General features: G+C 49.4%; 1 protein-coding gene across 1 annotated transcript in view; it reads right to left on the bottom strand.

Moving 5' to 3' along the window:
- Positions 1-7,114: 7,114 nt before the first annotated feature.
- inppl1a (inositol polyphosphate phosphatase-like 1a) overlaps positions 7,115-17,755 on the bottom strand; it is a 103,992-nt gene continuing 93,351 nt past the window's right edge. Inside the window, exons 22-27 of the mRNA XM_052468150.1 lie at positions 15,913-16,068; positions 15,156-15,240; positions 9,777-9,869; positions 8,503-9,217; positions 7,943-8,076; positions 7,115-7,846 (exon numbers count right to left, since the gene is read on the bottom strand). Of these exons, the coding sequence (XP_052324110.1) occupies positions 7,756-7,846; positions 7,943-8,076; positions 8,503-9,217; positions 9,777-9,869; positions 15,156-15,240; positions 15,913-16,068 (1,274 nt within the window). The 3' untranslated portion in view covers positions 7,115-7,755. The remainder of the gene's footprint in view (positions 7,847-7,942; positions 8,077-8,502; positions 9,218-9,776; positions 9,870-15,155; positions 15,241-15,912; positions 16,069-17,755) is intronic.

Genomic DNA, 17,755 nt, shown 5'->3' with positions numbered 1-17,755 from the left:
TAGCCAGCCCTACTGTGTTGTTTATGATTTTGTCGTTGAGGACTGATTGGGCTTATTGATTCTCATTGAAAAATAAATGCTTCGCTCATGGAATGGCATGCTTTGAACACTACTGAAAATGGCTATTTACATGTGAAAAATGAATGCCATGTGCTGCATTTGCTATATGTCTATTGTTTACCTTTTAGTTGGCGACACGTTGATATCTTGATAATATGCAGCTGTTTAAAGGGCAACTCCACAGATGAAACAATAACAAAATGGGCACCCCGCCTCTGTTTTGGTAAAAAGCGGAGGGATGGGCCTGGAGAAATGTAACCACTCTCAGATGAATAGACAGAGCTACGGATGTAAGGACTGACCATCCATGATATCAAAATGATAGTTTTAACTACAGTATGTTATGAGGCTATACCTTGTTTGATTACATTTACAATGTTTACAAACATTGGAGAAAAACAAGCTTCTATTTTGGGTTCTGATGGAGTGTGGCAGTTGAACTAAGCTCATGAGGCATTTATAAGTTATATTCTTCAACAATCAATGGATATATACAGGTATATATATTTTAGAAATCCTAAAATGGATGTACCATCTACAGAATGACCCTTTAAGTCTATCAAAAGTGAACGAGTTTGAGCATGTGTCCAGTAGGCCTATGGATGTATTTTTATCAACTTGAATTATATTGTGCAATAAAAGCACCACGTTTATTCCATATGCTGGGATCTGCACTGTGCAGCTGTTATTCCGTAGGCTGGGATCTGCACTATGCAGCTGTTATTCCATAGGCTGGGATCTGCACTATGCAGCTGTTATTCCATATGCTGGGATCTGCACTGTGCAGCTGTTATTCCATATGCTGGGATCCGCACTGTGCAGCTGTTATTCCATATGCTGGGATCCGCACTGTGCAGCTGTTATTCCATATGCTGGGATCTGCACTGTGCAGCTGTTATTCCGTAGGTTGGGATCCGCACTGTGCAGCTGTTATTCCATATGCTGGGATCCGCACTGTGCAGCTGTTATTCCCTATGCTGGGATCCGCACTGTGCAGCTGTTATTCCATATGCTGGGATCCGCACTGTGCAGCTGTTATTCCATATGCTGGGATCTGCACTGTGCAGCTGTTATTCCATATGCTGGGATCTGCACTGTGCAGCTGTTATTCCGTAGGCTGGGATCCGCACTGTGCAGCTGTTATTCCATATGCTGGGATCCGCACTGTGCAGCTGTTATTCCGTAGGCTGGGATCCGCACTGTGCAGCTGTTATTCCGTAGGCTGGGATCCGCACTGTGCAGCTGTTATTCCGTAGGCTGGGATCCGCACTGTGCAGCTGTTATTCCATATGCTGGGATCCGCACTGTGCAGCTGTTATTCCATATGCTGGGATCCGCACTGTGCAGCTGTTATTCCGTAGGCTGGGATCCGCACTGTGCAGCTGTTATTCCGTAGTGCTGGGATCCGCACTGTGCAGCTGTTATTCCGTAGGCTGGGATCCGCACTGTGCAGCTGTTATTCCGTAGGCTGGGATCCGCACTGTGCAGCTGTTATTCCGTAGGCTGGGATCCGCACTGTGCAGCTGTTATTCCATATGCTGGGATCCGCACTGTGCAGCTGTTATTCCATATGCTGGGATCCGCACTGTGCAGCTGTTATTCCGTAGGCTGGGATCCGCACTGTGCAGCTGTTATTCCATATGCTGGGATCCGCACTGTGCAGCTGTTATTCCATATGCTGGGATCCGCACTGTGCAGCTGTTATTCCGTAGGCTGGGATCCGCACTGTGCAGCTGTTATTCCATATGCTGGGATCTGCACTGTGCAGCTGTTATTCCATATGCTGGGATCCGCACTATTCAACTTCTTGAATTCAACCATTATTGGGTTCAAAACCACATTTAGATTTGTGAACATCCAGCCACAACAAGCACAATCCGTAAGGCACAAAGAGCTAAATGAGAGAGCAGCAGTGTGATTCACATCAATGTGCTATGTAGATAATAATAAGTGATATCAGTATTGCGGTAGACTACACCACTGCTGTCATCCTTACCTCCAAGCGTTTATTCAGGTTGGATCATCTTTGGATGCCGACAGCAGTCACACCATTGGAAGACATGGCTTGGACTGTAACCTACAATAGCCCTTTCCTGCTCTTTTCCCACGATCCATCAAACCCATTTGTTGTGTCATCTTAGTGGTCTCTGAGTTGTGGGCAGACTCGCTCAGGTGGAACAAACTTAATACATTTGCGCATTCTTCAATGCTGATTTGAATGTCATTGAGAAAACAGAGAAGTGTCAATATTTTTTTTCGTAAACATCCTTTCTGAATTTAAAAGTAATCCTGGAAGTAATCTTCTAGTTTTTCAAAAGTATCTGTAATCTGATTACAATATTTTTGTTTGTAACGGATTACAGTTACCATTACATGTAAACTCCCCAACCCTGAGGATAAGTCACTGGAGAATGAGAGAGAGGGGGTAGAGAGAAAGGAATGGGAGAGAGGGAATAAAGGAGAAGGAATGGGAGAGAGGGAATAGAGGAGAAGGAATGGGAGAGAGGGAATAGAGGAGAAGGAATGGGACGAATGGGAGAGAGGGGATAGAGGGGAAGGAATGGGAGAGAGGGGATAGAGGAGAAGGAATGGGACAGAGGAGATAGAGGAGAAGGAATGGGACAGAGGGATAGAGGAGAAGGAATGGGACAGAGGGGATAGAGGAGAAGGAATGGTACAGAGGGGATAGAGGAGAAGGAATGGGACAGAGGGGATAGAGGAGAAGGAATGGGACAGAGGGGATAGAGGAGAAGGAATGGGACAGAGGGGATAGAGGAGAAGGAATGGGACAGAGGGGATAGAGGAGAAGGAATGGGACAGAGGGGATAGAGGAGAAGGAATGGGACAGAGGGAATAGAGGAGAAGGAATGGGACAGAGGGGATAGAGGAGAAGGAATGGGACAGAGGGGATAGAGGAGAAGGAATGGGACAGAGGAGATAGAGGAGAAGGAATGGGACAGAGGGGATAGAGGAGAAGGAATGGGACAGAGGAGATAGAGGAGAAGGAATGGGACAGAGGGGATAGAGGAGAAGGAATGGGAGACAGGGAATAGAGGAGAAGGAATGGGACAGAGGAGATAGAGGAGAAGGAATGGGACAGAGGGGATAGAGGAGAAGGAATGGGACAGAGGGGATAGAGGAGAAGGAATGGGACAGAGGGGATAGAGGAGAAGGAATGGGACAGAGGGATAGAGGAGAAGGAATGGACAGAGGAGATAGAGGAGAAGGAATGGGACAGAGGGGATAGAGGAGAAGGAATGGGACAGAGGGGATAGAGGAGAAGGAATGGGAGAGAGGGAATAGAGGAGAAGGAATGGGAGGAATGGGAGAGAGGGGATAGAGGAGAAGGAATGGGAGAGAGGGGATAGAGGAGAAGGAATGGGAGAGAGGGGATAGAGGAGAAGGAATGGGACAGAGGGGATAGAGGAGAAGGAATGGGACAGAGGGGATAGAGGAGAAGGAATGGGACAGAGGGGATAGAGGAGAAGGAATGGGACAGAGGGGATAGAGGAGAAGGAATGGGACAGAGGGGATAGAGGAGAAGGAATGGGACAGAGGGGATAGAGGAGAAGGAATGGGACAGAGGGGATAGAGGAGAAGGAATGGGACAGAGGGGATAGAGGAGAAGGAATGGGACAGAGGGAATAGAGGAGAAGGAATGGGACAGATGGGATAGAGTAGAAGGAATGGGACAGAGGGGATAGAGGAGAAGGAATGGGAGAGGCTACTTCATGCTAAAGATTAAACAACTTGTGACATCATCAGATAAACACTCAATTCTATCACGCATCTCCTGTTTCCACTCGTTCCTGTTTTTTTACAACAGTCAAAGAACGTCAACATATACATTTATATAAAACATAATCATGAACGTTAAAGTATAATGTTAAAAACAGTCCTTTATATGACTTGGTGTGTCTTCAGTTTTTATCCTGTGTTCCTACTGAGGTTGCCAGGACAACAGCACCACCATGTGGTGACTGAACAACCAGCAGCCTGTGGTGTCTGCCAGTGTGTCTCAGTCAGGATCCATCCTGGGGACCCACTGTGTGTAGGCTGGACTTCCCTCCAGCTCAGCATCAATAAGACACTAATTAGTACATGGACAACTGCATGATGGGTACAGTAGTTTGTGCTACTGAAGGAAGGGGGCCTTGGACACCAGCACAGCTCAACAAAACAACAACATTATGTGTTGAGAAGAGGTTCAGTCACACTGATAGAGGAAGGCCTTAGTGCTGGTGTGGTTCCTTCCCTTCATCTCTGAAACATAAAACGTGCACACAACACTACATTGATGAAAGCTAAAAATCTATCTGCAAAATTAAAGCTGAAAAAAAAGTACTTAAAAAATAAAATAACAAATACAAAAAAAAAATAAAACATAAAACGTGCACACTAAAAAACACCGAACCACTGAACACATAATCATGCTGATAATCCTACTCGTGAATAACAACAATAATGATCAACTCAGTTCTCACAGGGTGTGCAGCCTGAAGATGCCACTGAATGTCTTCTCCATCCCAGGAGCCAAATGGTTTCTGAGGGCGAGGGAAGGGGCATGGAGTGTTGGGGTAGGGGTCTGTTAGGGGGGTGTGGAGTGTTGGGGTAGGGGTCTGTTAGGGGGGTGTGGAGTGTTGGGATAGGGGTCTGTTAGGGGGGCATGGAGTGTTGGGGTAGGGGTCTGTTAGGGGGCATGGAGTGTTGGGGTAGGGTCTGTTAGGGGGGCATGGAGTGTTGGGGTAGGGGTCTGTTAGGGGGCATGGAGTGTTGGGGTAGGGGTCTGTTAGGGGCATGGAGTGTTGGGGTAGGGGTCTGTTAGGGGGGCATGGAGTGTTGGGGTAGGGGTCTGTTAGGGGGGCATGGAGTGTTGGGGTAGGGGTCTGTTAGGGGGGCATGGAGTGTTGGGGTAGGGGTCTGTTAGGGGGCATGGAGTGTTGGGGTAGGGGTCTGTTAGGGGGGCATGGAGTGTTGGGGTAGGGGTCTGTTAGGGGGGCGTGGAGTGTTGGGGTAGGGGTCTGTTAGGGGGCGTGGAGTGTTGGGGTAGGGGTCTGTTAGGGGGCGTGGAGTGTTGGGGTAGGGGTCTGTTAGGGGGGCATGGAGTGTTGGGGTAGGGGTCTGTTAGGGGAGCATGGAGTGTTGGGGTAGGGGTCTGTTAGGGGCATGGAGTGTTGGGGTAGGGGTCTGTTAGGGGGCATGGAGTGTTGGGGTAGGGGTCTGTTAGGGAGCATGGAGTGTTGGGGTAGGGGTCTGTTAGGGGGCATGGAGTGTTGGGGTAGGGGTCTGTTAGGGGGGCATGGAGTGTTGGGGTAGGGGTCTGTTAGGGGGCATGGAGTGTTGGGGTAGGGTCTGTTAGGGGAGCATGGAGTGTTGGGGTAGGGTCTGTTAGGGGGCATGGAGTGTTGGGGTAGGGGTCTGTTAGGGGGGCATGGAGTGTTGGGGTAGGGGTCTGTTAGGGGGGCGTGGAGTGTTGGGGTAGGGGTCTGTTAGGGGGGCATGGAGTGTTGGGGTAGGGGTCTGTTAGGGGGGCATGGAGTGTTGGGGTAGGGGTCTGTTAGGGGGGCATGGAGTGTTGGGGTAGGGGTCTGTTAGGGGGCATGGAGTGTTGGGGTAGGGGTCTGTTAGGGGGCATGGAGTGTTGGGGTAGGGGTCTGTTAGGGGGCATGGAGTGTTGGGGTAGGGGTCTGTTAGGGGGCGTGGAGTGGTGGGGTAGGGGTCTGTTAGGGGGCATGGAGTGTTGGGGTAGGGGTCTGTTAGGGGGTGGAGTGTTGGGGTAGGGGTCTGTTAGGGGGGCATGGAGTGTTGGGGTAGGGGTCTGTTAGGGGGGCATGGAGTGTTGGGGTAGGGGTCTGTTAGGGGGGCATGGAGTGTTGGGGTAGGGGTCTGTTAGGGGGGTGTGGAGTGTTGGGGTAGGGGTCTGTTAGGGGGGCATGGAGTGTTGGGGTAGGGGTCTGTTAGGGGGCATGGAGTGTTGGGGTAGGGGTCTGTTAGGGGGGTGGAGTGTTGGGGTAGGGGTCTGTTAGGGGGTGTGGAGGGTTGGGGTAGGGGTCTGTTAGGGGGGCATGGAGTGTTGGGGTAGGGGTCTGTTAGGGGGCATGGAGTGTTGGGGTAGGGGTCTGTTAGGGGGCGTGGAGTGCTGGGATAGGGGTCTGTTAGGGGCGTGGAGTGTTGGGGTAGGGGTCTGTTAGGGGGGCATGGAGTGTTGGGGTAGGGGTCTGTTAGGGGGGCGTGGAGTGTTGGGGTAGGGGTCTGTTAGGGGGCATGGAGGTTGGGGTAGGGGTCTGTTAGGGGAGCATGGAGTGTTGGGGTAGGGGTCTGTTAGGGGGCATGGAGTGTTGGGGTAGGGGTCTGTTAGGGAGCATGGAGTGTTGGGGTAGGGTCTGTTAGGGGGCATGGAGTGTTGGGGTAGGGGTCTGTTAGGGGGGCATGGAGTGTTGGGGTAGGGGTCTGTTAGGGGGCATGGAGTGTTGGGGTAGGGGTCTGTTAGGGGGGCGTGGAGTGTTGGGGTAGGGGTCTGTTAGGGGGGCATGGAGTGTTGGGGTAGGGGTCTGTTAGGGGGGCGTGGAGTGTTGGGGTAGGGGTCTGTTAGGGGGGCATGGAGTGTTGGGGTAGGGGTCTGTTAGGGGGGCGTGGAGTGTTGGGGTAGGGGTCTGTTAGGGGGGCATGGAGTGTTGGGGTAGGGGTCTGTTAGGGGGGCATGGAGTGTTGGGGTAGGGGTCTGTTAGGGGGCGTGGAGTGTTGGGGTAGGGGTCTGTTAGGGGGCGTGGAGTGTTGGGTTAGGGGTCTGTTAGTTGGGCGTGGAGTGCTGGGATAGGGGTCTGTTAGGGGGCGTGGAGTGCTGGGATAGTAGTCTGTTAGGGGGCGTGGAGTGTTGGGGTAGGGGTCTGTTAGGGGGGTGTGGAGTGTTGGACAGGGGTCTGTTAGGAGGGTGGGGGGTTGTTGGACAGGGGTCTGTTAGGAGGGTGGGGGTGTTGGACAGGGGTCTGTTAGGAGGGTGGTGGTTGTTAGACAGGGGTCTGTTAGGAGGGTCGGGGTGTTGGACAGGGTCTGTTAGGAGGGTGGGGGGTGTTGGACAGGGTCTGTTAGGAGGGTGGTGGTTGTTAGACAGGGGTCTGTTAGGAGGGTGGGGGTGTTGGACAGGGGTCTGTTAGGAGGGTCGGGGGTGTTGGACAGGGGTCTGTTAGGAGGGTGGGGGGTTGTTGGACAGGGGTCTGTTAGGAGGGTGGGGGTGTTGGACAGGGGTCTGTTAGGAGGGTGGGGGTGTTGGACAGGGGTCTGTTAGGAGGGTGGTGGTTGTTAGACAGGGGTCTGTTAAGAGGGCGGGGTTGTTGGACAGGGGTCTGTTAGGAGGGTCGGGGGTGTTGGACAGGGGTCTGTTAGGGGGGTAGCAGGGAAGAGGACCATGTGATGCTTAACAAAGGACTGAAATGTTTGTACTGTTTAAATAAAGCTGGCGAACACAACAGCTGCAGTTATAATAACATAGAAATGTTCACTCAGCACAATACATAAACAATTTTAAAAGGGACGTTTGATAAATCAGTTTGTCAACAAAAAGTATAATGGAGGGAGTGCAATTTCTCTCACAAGGCACAGTCTGGCATGGATTAGCACGTCTCAGCTAGGTTCAGCTGCGTTTGGGCCAGCATGGCCCAGTATGGATCGGTTCAGACCGGTTCAGAGCGGTTCAGCTCACTTCTGCTGTCTCAGGCTCTCCAGCAGAATCCTTTTGTGGGAGGGATCTAGAACGCCCGCCTCCTCCAAGTCCTCCTCTGTGATGTCACTGAGAAGGAAGAACATGATTGGGTGAGATTCATGAAGTGACATGTTTGATGTTTTATTAGGGACATATTATCTGATGGGAAGAGGGAGCGTGTACCTGAGGAACTCCAGGTCGTCCCAGCCGTTGTGTAGCAGCCCCTCCTCATAGCGCTCCAGGCCCAGACTCTGTAGCCACTCTCCCACAGACGACTCCCCCACAGACAGAGACGAGCTACTGCTTCCCCACAGCGCCTACACACACACACATCAAAATAACAACCTATGACCAACATGAGCACTTCTCTTTATGTTTTATTCATAGTCCACACACACACATCCACCCACACACACACACCCATCCACCCACACACACACACACACACACACACACACACACACACACACACACACACACACACACACACACACACACACACACACACACACACACACACACACACACACACACACACACATCCACCCAAACACCTACACACACCCACCCATACACACACATCCACCCACACACACACACCCATACATCCACCCACACACACACCCATACACACACATCCACCCACACAACACACACACACACACACACACACACACACACACACACACACACACACACACACACACACACACACACACACACACACACACACACACACACACCTCCTCTGGTAGGTCTTCAGCGATACTCTCTGTGATGGGGGCTCGGGGAGGGAAGGTGCGACAGGCGTCCCCCAACCCCTGGCCTCTGAGGTGCGGGTGTGCAGAGGGGGCACGGGGAGGAGGGGGGTACTCGCTCTCACTCAGTGTCCTCGCCATTTGCAGCACCGAACACGATTGGTCGTCCAGCCCCCCGGCCCCTCCCGCTCCCCTCCTAAAGCCCTCCCCCAGGACAAAGGCAGGACTAGGATTGGCTGTGGGGATCTTCACCTCGGCCAGGTCGGGGTACAGGGGGCGGGGTTTAGAGAAAGAGGTGTCGGCCATCTCCAGTACTCCTTTAGGGAGGGGGGGAGGGGGGAAGTCAGGAGGAGGACGGTTCAGCGTGCCTCCCACTCCTCCCCCATGGGCTGCCCCTCCCCCTGACCCCACCCCCACACTCCCATCATCCTCTTGGGACCCTTCCTCACTGATGGGCCGGACAGGGTGCCCAGCCGAGTTGTGCCTGCGGGGTTGGGATGACCCTGAGGGGGGCTTTCCTCTGCCCCCTCCAGGCGGGAGTGCTTTACCGGCCGGGGGGGAGCAGGTGGTGGGGAGGAGCTCTGAGGACAGGGAGGCAGCTGATTGGTTAGGAACGCCCTCCAGGATGTAGTAGGCGGGGTTATTGTAGCTGTTGTTTTTACAGGTGGAGGGGTCTCCCTCTGCAGAATCCTGCTTAGCCCTGGAACACACACAGCATGAGTCCTAGGTGTGTTTGTGAAGAGTGTGCGTGTGTAAATTTGAGTGTGAGTGTAAATGTGAATGTGAGAGTGTGTGTGTGTTTGTTTAAATGTGAGTTTGAGATGGTGTTTATGTGTGTGTGTCGTGTGTGTGTGTGTGTGTGTGTGTGTGTGTGTGTGTGTGTGTGTGTTTGTTTAAATGTGAGCTTGAGATTGTGTTTATATGTGTGTGTGGTGTGTGTGTGTGTGTGTGTGTGTGTGTGTGTGTGTGTGTGTGTGTGTGTGTGTGTGTGGTGTGGTGTGGTGTGGTGTGGTGTGGTGTGTGTGTGTGTGTGTGTGTGTGGTGTGGTGTGGTGTGGTGTGGTGTGGTGTGGTGTGGTGTGTGTGTGTGTGTGTGTGTGGTGGTGGTGTGGTGTGGTGTGGTGTGTGTGTGTGTGTGTGTGTGTGTGTGTGTGTGTGTGTGTGTGTGTGTGTGTGTGTGTGTGTGTGTGGGTGGTGTGGTGTGGTGTGGTGTGTGTGGGTGGTGTGTGTGGGTGGTGTGGTGTGGTGTGTGTGTGTTACCTGGCTGCAGTCCCCTCCTCCTTGGTGCTCCTCTCCACTTCCTCGCTCACCTTTCCAAGCTCCGCCCCCACGTCTTTGCGTGTCAAAGACGGCCTGCAAGACACAGAGGAACCCACTAAGAACATGCTAAGAACACACTAAGAACATGCTAAGAACACACAAAGAACATGCTAAGAACACACAAAGAACATGCTAAGAACACACTGAGAACATGCTAAGAACACACTAAGAACACACTAAGAACATGCTATGGAACACACTAAGAACATGCTAAGAACACACTAAGAACATGCTAAGAACACACTAAGAACACACTAAGAACATGCTATGGAACACACTAAAAACATTCATGGTTTCACTCCACAGTGTGGTTAGGAATGAGTTCATGGTTTCACTCCACAGTGTGGTTAGGAATGAGTTCATGGTTTCACTCCACAGTGTGGTTAGGAATGAGTTCATGGTTTCACTCCACAGTGTGGTTAGGAATGAGTTCATGGTTTCACTCCACAGTGTGGTTAGGAATGAGTTCATGGTTTCACTCCACAGTGTGGTTAGGAATGAGTTCATGGTTTCACTACACAGTGTGGTTAGGAATGAGTTCATGGTTTCACTCCACAGTGTGGTTAGGAATGAGTTCATGGTTTCACTCCACAGTGTGGTTAGGAATGAGTTCATGGTTTCACTCCACAGTGACGTTAGGAATGAGTTCATGGTTTCACTCCACAGTGTGGTTAGGAATGAGTTCATGGTTTCACTCCACAGTGTGGTTAGGAATGAGTTCATGGTTTCACTACACAGTGACGTTAGGAATGAGTTCATGGTTTCACTCCACAGTGTGGTTAGGAATGAGTTCATGGTTTCACTACACAGTGTGGTTAGGAATGAGTTCATGGTTTCACTACACAGTGTGGTTAGGAATGAGTTCATGGTTTCACTACACAGTGACGTTAGGAATGAGTTCATGGTTTCACTCCACAGTGTGGTTAGGAATGAGTTCATGGTTTCACTACACAGTGTGGTTAGGAATGAGTTCATGGTTTCACTACACAGTGTGGTTAGGAATGAGTTCATGGTTTCACTCCACAGTGTGGTTAGGAATGAGTTCATAGTTTCACTCCACAGTGTGGTTAGGAATGAGTTCATGGTTTCACTCCACAGTGTGGTTAGGAATGAGTTCATGGTTTCACTCCACAGTGACGTTAAGAATGAGTTCATGGTTTCACTCCACAGTGTGGTTAGGAATGAGTTCATGGTTTCACTCCACAGTGTGGTTAGGAATGAGTTCATGGTTTCACTCCACAGTGTGGTTAGGAATGAGTTCATGGTTTCACTACACAGTGACGTTAGGAATGAGTTCATGGTTTCACTCCACAGTGACGTTAGGAATGAGTTCATGGTTTCACTCCACAGTGTGGTTAGGAATGAGTTCATGGTTTCACTCCACAGTGTGGTTAGGAATGAGTTCATGGTTTCACTCCACAGTGTGGTTAGGAATGAGTTCATGGTTTCACTCCACAGTGTGGTTAGGAATGAGTTCATGGTTTCACTCCACAGTGTGGTTAGGAATGAGTTCATGGTTTCACTCCACAGTGTGGTTAGGAATGAGTTCATGGTTTCACTCCACAGTGACGTTAGGAATGAGTTCATGGTTTCACTCCACAGTGTGGTTAGGAATGAGTTCATGGTTTCACTCCACAGTGTGGTTAGGAATGAGTTCATGGTTTCACTCCACAGTGTGGTTAGGAATGAGTTCATGGTTTCACTCCACAGTGTGGTTAGGAATGAGTTCATGGTTTCACTCCACAGTGTGGTTAGGAATGAGTTCATGGTTTCACTCCACAGTGACGTTAGGAATGAGTTCATGGTTTCACTCCACAGTGTGGTTAGGAATGAGTTCATGGTTTCACTCCACAGTGTGGTTAGGAATGAGTTCATGGTTTCACTCCACAGTGACGTTAGGAATGAGTTCATGGTTTCACTCCACAGTGTGGTTAGGAATGAGTTCATGGTTTCACTACACAGTGTGGTTAGGAATGAGTTCATGGTTTCACTACACAGTGTGGTTAGGAATGAGTTCATGGTTTCACTACACAGTGACGTTAGGAATGAGTTCATGGTTTCACTCCACAGTGTGGTTAGGAATGAGTTCATGGTTTCACTACACAGTGTGGTTAGGAATGAGTTCATGGTTTCACTACACAGTGTGGTTAGGAATGAGTTCATGGTTTCACTCCACAGTGTGGTTAGGAATGAGTTCATAGTTTCACTCCACAGTGTGGTTAGGAATGAGTTCATGGTTTCACTCCACAGTGTGGTTAGGAATGAGTTCATGGTTTCACTCCACAGTGACGTTAAGAATGAGTTCATGGTTTCACTCCACAGTGTGGTTAGGAATGAGTTCATGGTTTCACTCCACAGTGTGGTTAGGAATGAGTTCATGGTTTCACTCCACAGTGTGGTTAGGAATGAGTTCATGGTTTCACTACACAGTGACGTTAGGAATGAGTTCATGGTTTCACTCCACAGTGACGTTAGGAATGAGTTCATGGTTTCACTCCACAGTGTGGTTAGGAATGAGTTCATGGTTTCACTCCACAGTGTGGTTAGGAATGAGTTCATGGTTTCACTCCACAGTGTGGTTAGGAATGAGTTCATGGTTTCACTCCACAGTGTGGTTAGGAATGAGTTCATGGTTTCACTCCACAGTGACGTTAGGAATGAGTTCATGGTTTCACTCCACAGTGTGGTTAGGAATGAGTTCATGGTTTCACTCCACAGTGACGTTAGGAATGAGTTCATGGTTTCACTCCACAGTGACGTTAGGAATGAGTTCATGGTTTCACTCCACAGTGTGGTTAGGAATGAGTTCATGGTTTCACTCCACAGTGTGGTTAGGAATGAGTTCATGGTTTCACTCCACAGTGACGTTAGGAATGAGTTCATGGTTTCACTCCACAGTGTGGTTAGGAATGAGTTCATGGTTTCACTCCACAGTGACGTTAGGAATGAGTTCATGGTTTCACTCCACAGTGTGGTTAGGAATGAGTTCATGGTTTCACTCCACAGTGTGGTTAGGAATGAGTTCATGGTTTCACTCCACAGTGACGTTAGGAATGAGTTCATGGTTTCACTCCACAGTGTGGTTAGGAATGAGTTCATGGTTTCACTCCACAGTGAGGTTAGGAATGAGTTCATGGTTTCACTCCACAGTGACGTTAGGAATGAGTTCATGGTTTCACTCCACAGTGACGTTAGGAATGAGTTCATGGTTTCACTCCACAGTGTGGTTAGGAATGAGTTCATGGTTTCACTCCACAGTGTGGTTAGGAATGAGTTCATGGTTTCACTCCACAGTGACGTTAGGAATGAGTTCATGGTTTCACTCCACAGTGTGGTTAGGAATGAGTTCATGGTTTCACTCCACAGTGTGGTTAGGAATGAGTTCATGGTTTCACTCCACAGTGTGGTTAGGAATGAGTTCATGGTTTCACTCCACAGTGTGGTTAGGAATGAGTTCATGGTTTCACTACACAGTGTGGTTAGGAATGAGTTCATGGTTTCACTCCACAGTGTGGTTAGGAATGAGTTCATGGTTTCACTCCACAGTGTGGTTAGGAATGAGTTCATGGTTTCACTCCACAGTGACGTTAGGAATGAGTTCATGGTTTCACTCCACAGTGTGGTTAGGAATGAGTTCATGGTTTCACTCCACAGTGTGGTTAGGAATGAGTTCATGGTTTCACTCCACAGTGTGGTTAGGAATGAGTTCATGGTTTCACTCCACAGTGTGGTTAGGAATGAGTTCATGGTTTCACTCCACAGTGACGTTAGGAATGAGTTCATGGTTTCACTACACAGTGACGTTAGGAATGAGTTCATGGTTTCACTACACAGTGTGGTTAGGAATGAGTTCATGGTTTCACTACACAGTGTGGTTAGGAATGAGTTCATGGTTTCACTCCACAGTGTGGTTAGGAATGAGTTCATGGTTTCACTCCACAGTGACGTTAGGAATGAGTTCATGGTTTCACTACACAGTGTGGTTAGGAATGAGTTCATGGTTTCACTCCACAGTGTGGTTAGGAATGAGTTCATGGTTTCACTCCACAGTGACGTTAGGAATGAGTTCATGGTTTCACTCCACAGTGTGGTTAGGAATGAGTTCATGGTTTCACTACACAGTGTGGTTAGGAATGAGTTCATGGTTTCACTCCACAGTGTGGTTAGGAATGAGTTCATGGTTTCACTCCACAGTGTGGTTAGGAATGAGTTCATGGTTTCACTACACAGTGTGGTTAGGAATGAGTTCATGGTTTCACTACACAGTGTGGTTAGGAATGAGTTCATGGTTTCACTACACAGTGTGGTTAGGAATGAGTTCATGGTTTCACTCCACAGTGTGGTTAGGAATGAGTTCATGGTTTCACTACACAGTGTGGTTAGGAATGAGTTCATGGTTTCACTCCACAGTGACGTTAGGAATGAGTTCATGGTTTCACTCCACAGTGTGGTTAGGAATGAGTTCATGGTTTCACTACACAGTGTGGTTAGGAATGAGTTCATGGTTTCACTCCACAGTGTGGTTAGGAATGAGTTCATGGTTTCACTCCACAGTGTGGTTAGGAATGAGTTCATGGTTTCACTACACAGTGTGGTTAGGAATGAGTTCATGGTTTCACTCCACAGTGTGGTTAGGAATGAGTTCATGGTTTCACTCCACAGTGTGGTTAGGAATGAGTTCATGGTTTCACTCCACAGTGTGGTTAGGAATGAGTTCATGGTTTCACTCCACAGTGACGTTAGGAATGAGTTCATGGTTTCACTACACAGTGTGGTTAGGAATGAGTTCATGGTTTCACTCCACAGTGTGGTTAGGAATGAGTTCATGGTTTCACTACACAGTGTGGTTAGGAATGAGTTCATGGTTTCACTCCACAGTGTGGTTAGGAATGAGTTCATGGTTTCACTCCACAGTGACGTTAGGAATGAGTTCATGGTTTCACTCCACAGTGTGGTTAGGAATGAGTTCATGGTTTCACTCCACAGTGTGGTTAGGAATGAGTTCATGGTTTCACTCCACAGTGTGGTTAGGAATGAGTTCATGGTTTCACTACACAGTGTGGTTAGGAATGAGTTCATGGTTTCACTCCACAGTGTGGTTAGGAATGAGTTCATGGTTTCACTCCACAGTGTGGTTAGGAATGAGTTCATGGTTTCACTCCACAGTGTGGTTAGGAATGAGTTCATGGTTTCACTCCACAGTGTGGTTAGGAATGAGTTCATGGTTTCACTCCACAGTGTGGTTAGGAATGAGTTCATGGTTTCACTCCACAGTGTGGTTAGGAATGGGAGGAGGGAGTAGGGGGGTGGGTTACTCACTTGACGTAGTCATGTCCTGATCGGGGGGGCAGAGTGGATCTGCCTTTGGGTCCTCCCGTCTCATCTTTATCCACACTGATCCACTCTACAGGACACACATCAATCAACCAATCACACAGTGACACACTAAGACACACTAAGACACACACAGAGATACACACAAAGAGACAGAGACACACAGAGACAAACACAAAGACACACAGACAGTGACACACACAGAGACACACACAGAGAGACAGAGACACACAGAGACACACACAGACACAGAGGCACACACAGAGACACACACACAGAGACACACAGACAGACACACATACAGACACACACAGCCAGACAGACACACACACAGAGACACACAGACATACACACAGAGACACACAGACACACACACACACACACAGATACACACAGACACACACACAGAGACACACAGATACACACACAGAGACACACAGACACACACAGAGACACACAGAGACACACACAGCCAGACAGAGACACACACACACACACACACACACACACACACACACACACACACACACACACACACACACACACACACACACACACACACACACACACACACACACACACAGACACACACACACACACACACAGAGACACACAGACACACACACAGAGACACACACAGACACACACACAGAGACACACACAGACACACACACAGAGACACACACAGACACACACACAGAGACACACAGACACACACACAGAGACACACACAGAGTGTTACCATAGAGCCTCTCCCTGGTACCCATCCTCTCTGCTGGCACGCGGACCCTCATAGAACCTCTGATGTTGCCCGTCTCCTCCCCTCTGTGGGACAGGTAGGTATGGAACTGCTGTGCCGTGCTGCCTATCATGGACTTCAGAGCCAACACACACTCTCCTGAGGGGAAGAAACACACACACACCATTAGTATAACACACCAGGGTTTCGTTAGCCGAAAATAGACGGCTTTTGGCAAAAATGAATACATGAAAAGCCGATAAATAAAATTGGCACTTTTTTTTCAAAGTATCTGTCTTTTTCAAACAAGCCTTGCAGAGCTGAACAAATATTACAACAAATATAATGGCTGGACTCAAATGTGCTGGTTGATAAAATACCTGTATTAATGGGAAAGATGTTTGAAAAGGATATTTTGTTCTTAAATGATAACGTAAATTGTAATGGTAGAGTTATGTCCTTCATGGAGTTCAGAATTGTACGGGAAAGTCTGTTCAATCCAAGAGTACAACAAATTGATTACAGCATTGCCCCAAACCTGGAGGAGGCAGGAACTGGTCTGTCTGCCCAATATAAAGGATCAAAACTGGAGGAGGGTGGCAGCAGGAGGAGGTAGGGAACTGGTCTGTCTGCCCAATATAAAGGATCAAAACTGGAGGAGGAGGGTGGCAGCAGGAGGAGGGAGGGAACTGTTCTGTCTGCCCAATATAAAGGATCAATACTGGAGGAGGAGGGTGGCAGCAGGAGGAGGTAGTGAACTGTTCTGTCTGCCCAATATAAAGGATCAAAACTGGAGGAGGAGGGTGGCAGCAGGAGGAGGTAGGGAACTGTTCTGTCTGCCCAATATAAAGGATCAAAACTGGAGGAGGAGGGTGGCAGCAGGAGGAGGTAGGGAACTGGTCTGTCTGCCCAATATAAAGGATCAAAACTGGAGGAGGAGGGTGGCAGCAGGAGGAGGTAGGGAACTGGTCTGTCTGCCCAATATAAAGGATCAATACTGGAGGAGGAGGGTGGCAGCAGGAGGAGGTAGGGAACTGTTCTGTCTGCCCAATATAAAGGATCAAAACTGGAGGAGGAGGGTGGCAGCAGGAGAAGGTAGGGAACTGGTCTGTCTGCCCAATATAAAGGATCAATACTGGAGGAGGAGGGTGGCAGCAGGAGGAGGTAGGGAACTGTTCTGTCTGCCCAATATAAAGGATCAATACTGGAGGAGGAGGGTGGCAGCAGGAGGAGGCAGGGAACTGTTCTGTCTGCCCAATATAAAGGATCAAAACTGGAGGAGGAGGGTGGCAGCAGGAGGAGGTAGGGAACTGTTCTGTCTGCCCAATATAAAGGATCAAAACTGGAGGAGGGTGGCAGCAGGAGGAGGTAGGGAACTGGTCTGTCTGCCCAATATAAAGGATCAAAACTGAAGGAGGAGGGTGGCAGCAGGAGGAGGTAGGGAACTGGTCTGTCTGCCCAATATAAAGGATCAAAACTGGAGGAGGCAGGTGGTAGCAGGAGGAGGTAGGGAACTGTTCTGTCTGCCCAATATAAAGGATCAAAACTGGAGGAGGCAGGTGGTAGCAGGAGGAGGTAGGGAACTGTTCTGTCTGCCCAATATAAAGGATCAAAACTGGAGGAGGGTGGCAGCAGGAGGAGGTAGGGAACTGGTCTGTCTGCCCAATATAAAGGATCAAAACTGGAGGAGGGTGGCAGCAGGAGGAGGTAGGGAACTGGTCTGTCTGCCCAATATAAAGGATCAAAACTGGAGGAGGAGGGTGGCAGCAGGAGGAGGTAGGGAACTGTTCTGTCTGCCCAATATAAAGGATCAAAACTGGAGGAGGAGGGTGGCAGCAGGAGAAGG

This window comes from Oncorhynchus keta, chromosome 18 (assembly GCF_023373465.1).
Source record: "Oncorhynchus keta strain PuntledgeMale-10-30-2019 chromosome 18, Oket_V2, whole genome shotgun sequence".
Taxonomy (NCBI): Eukaryota; Metazoa; Chordata; class Actinopteri; order Salmoniformes; family Salmonidae; genus Oncorhynchus; species Oncorhynchus keta.
This window is presented reverse-complemented; position numbering and strand designations above follow the sequence as displayed.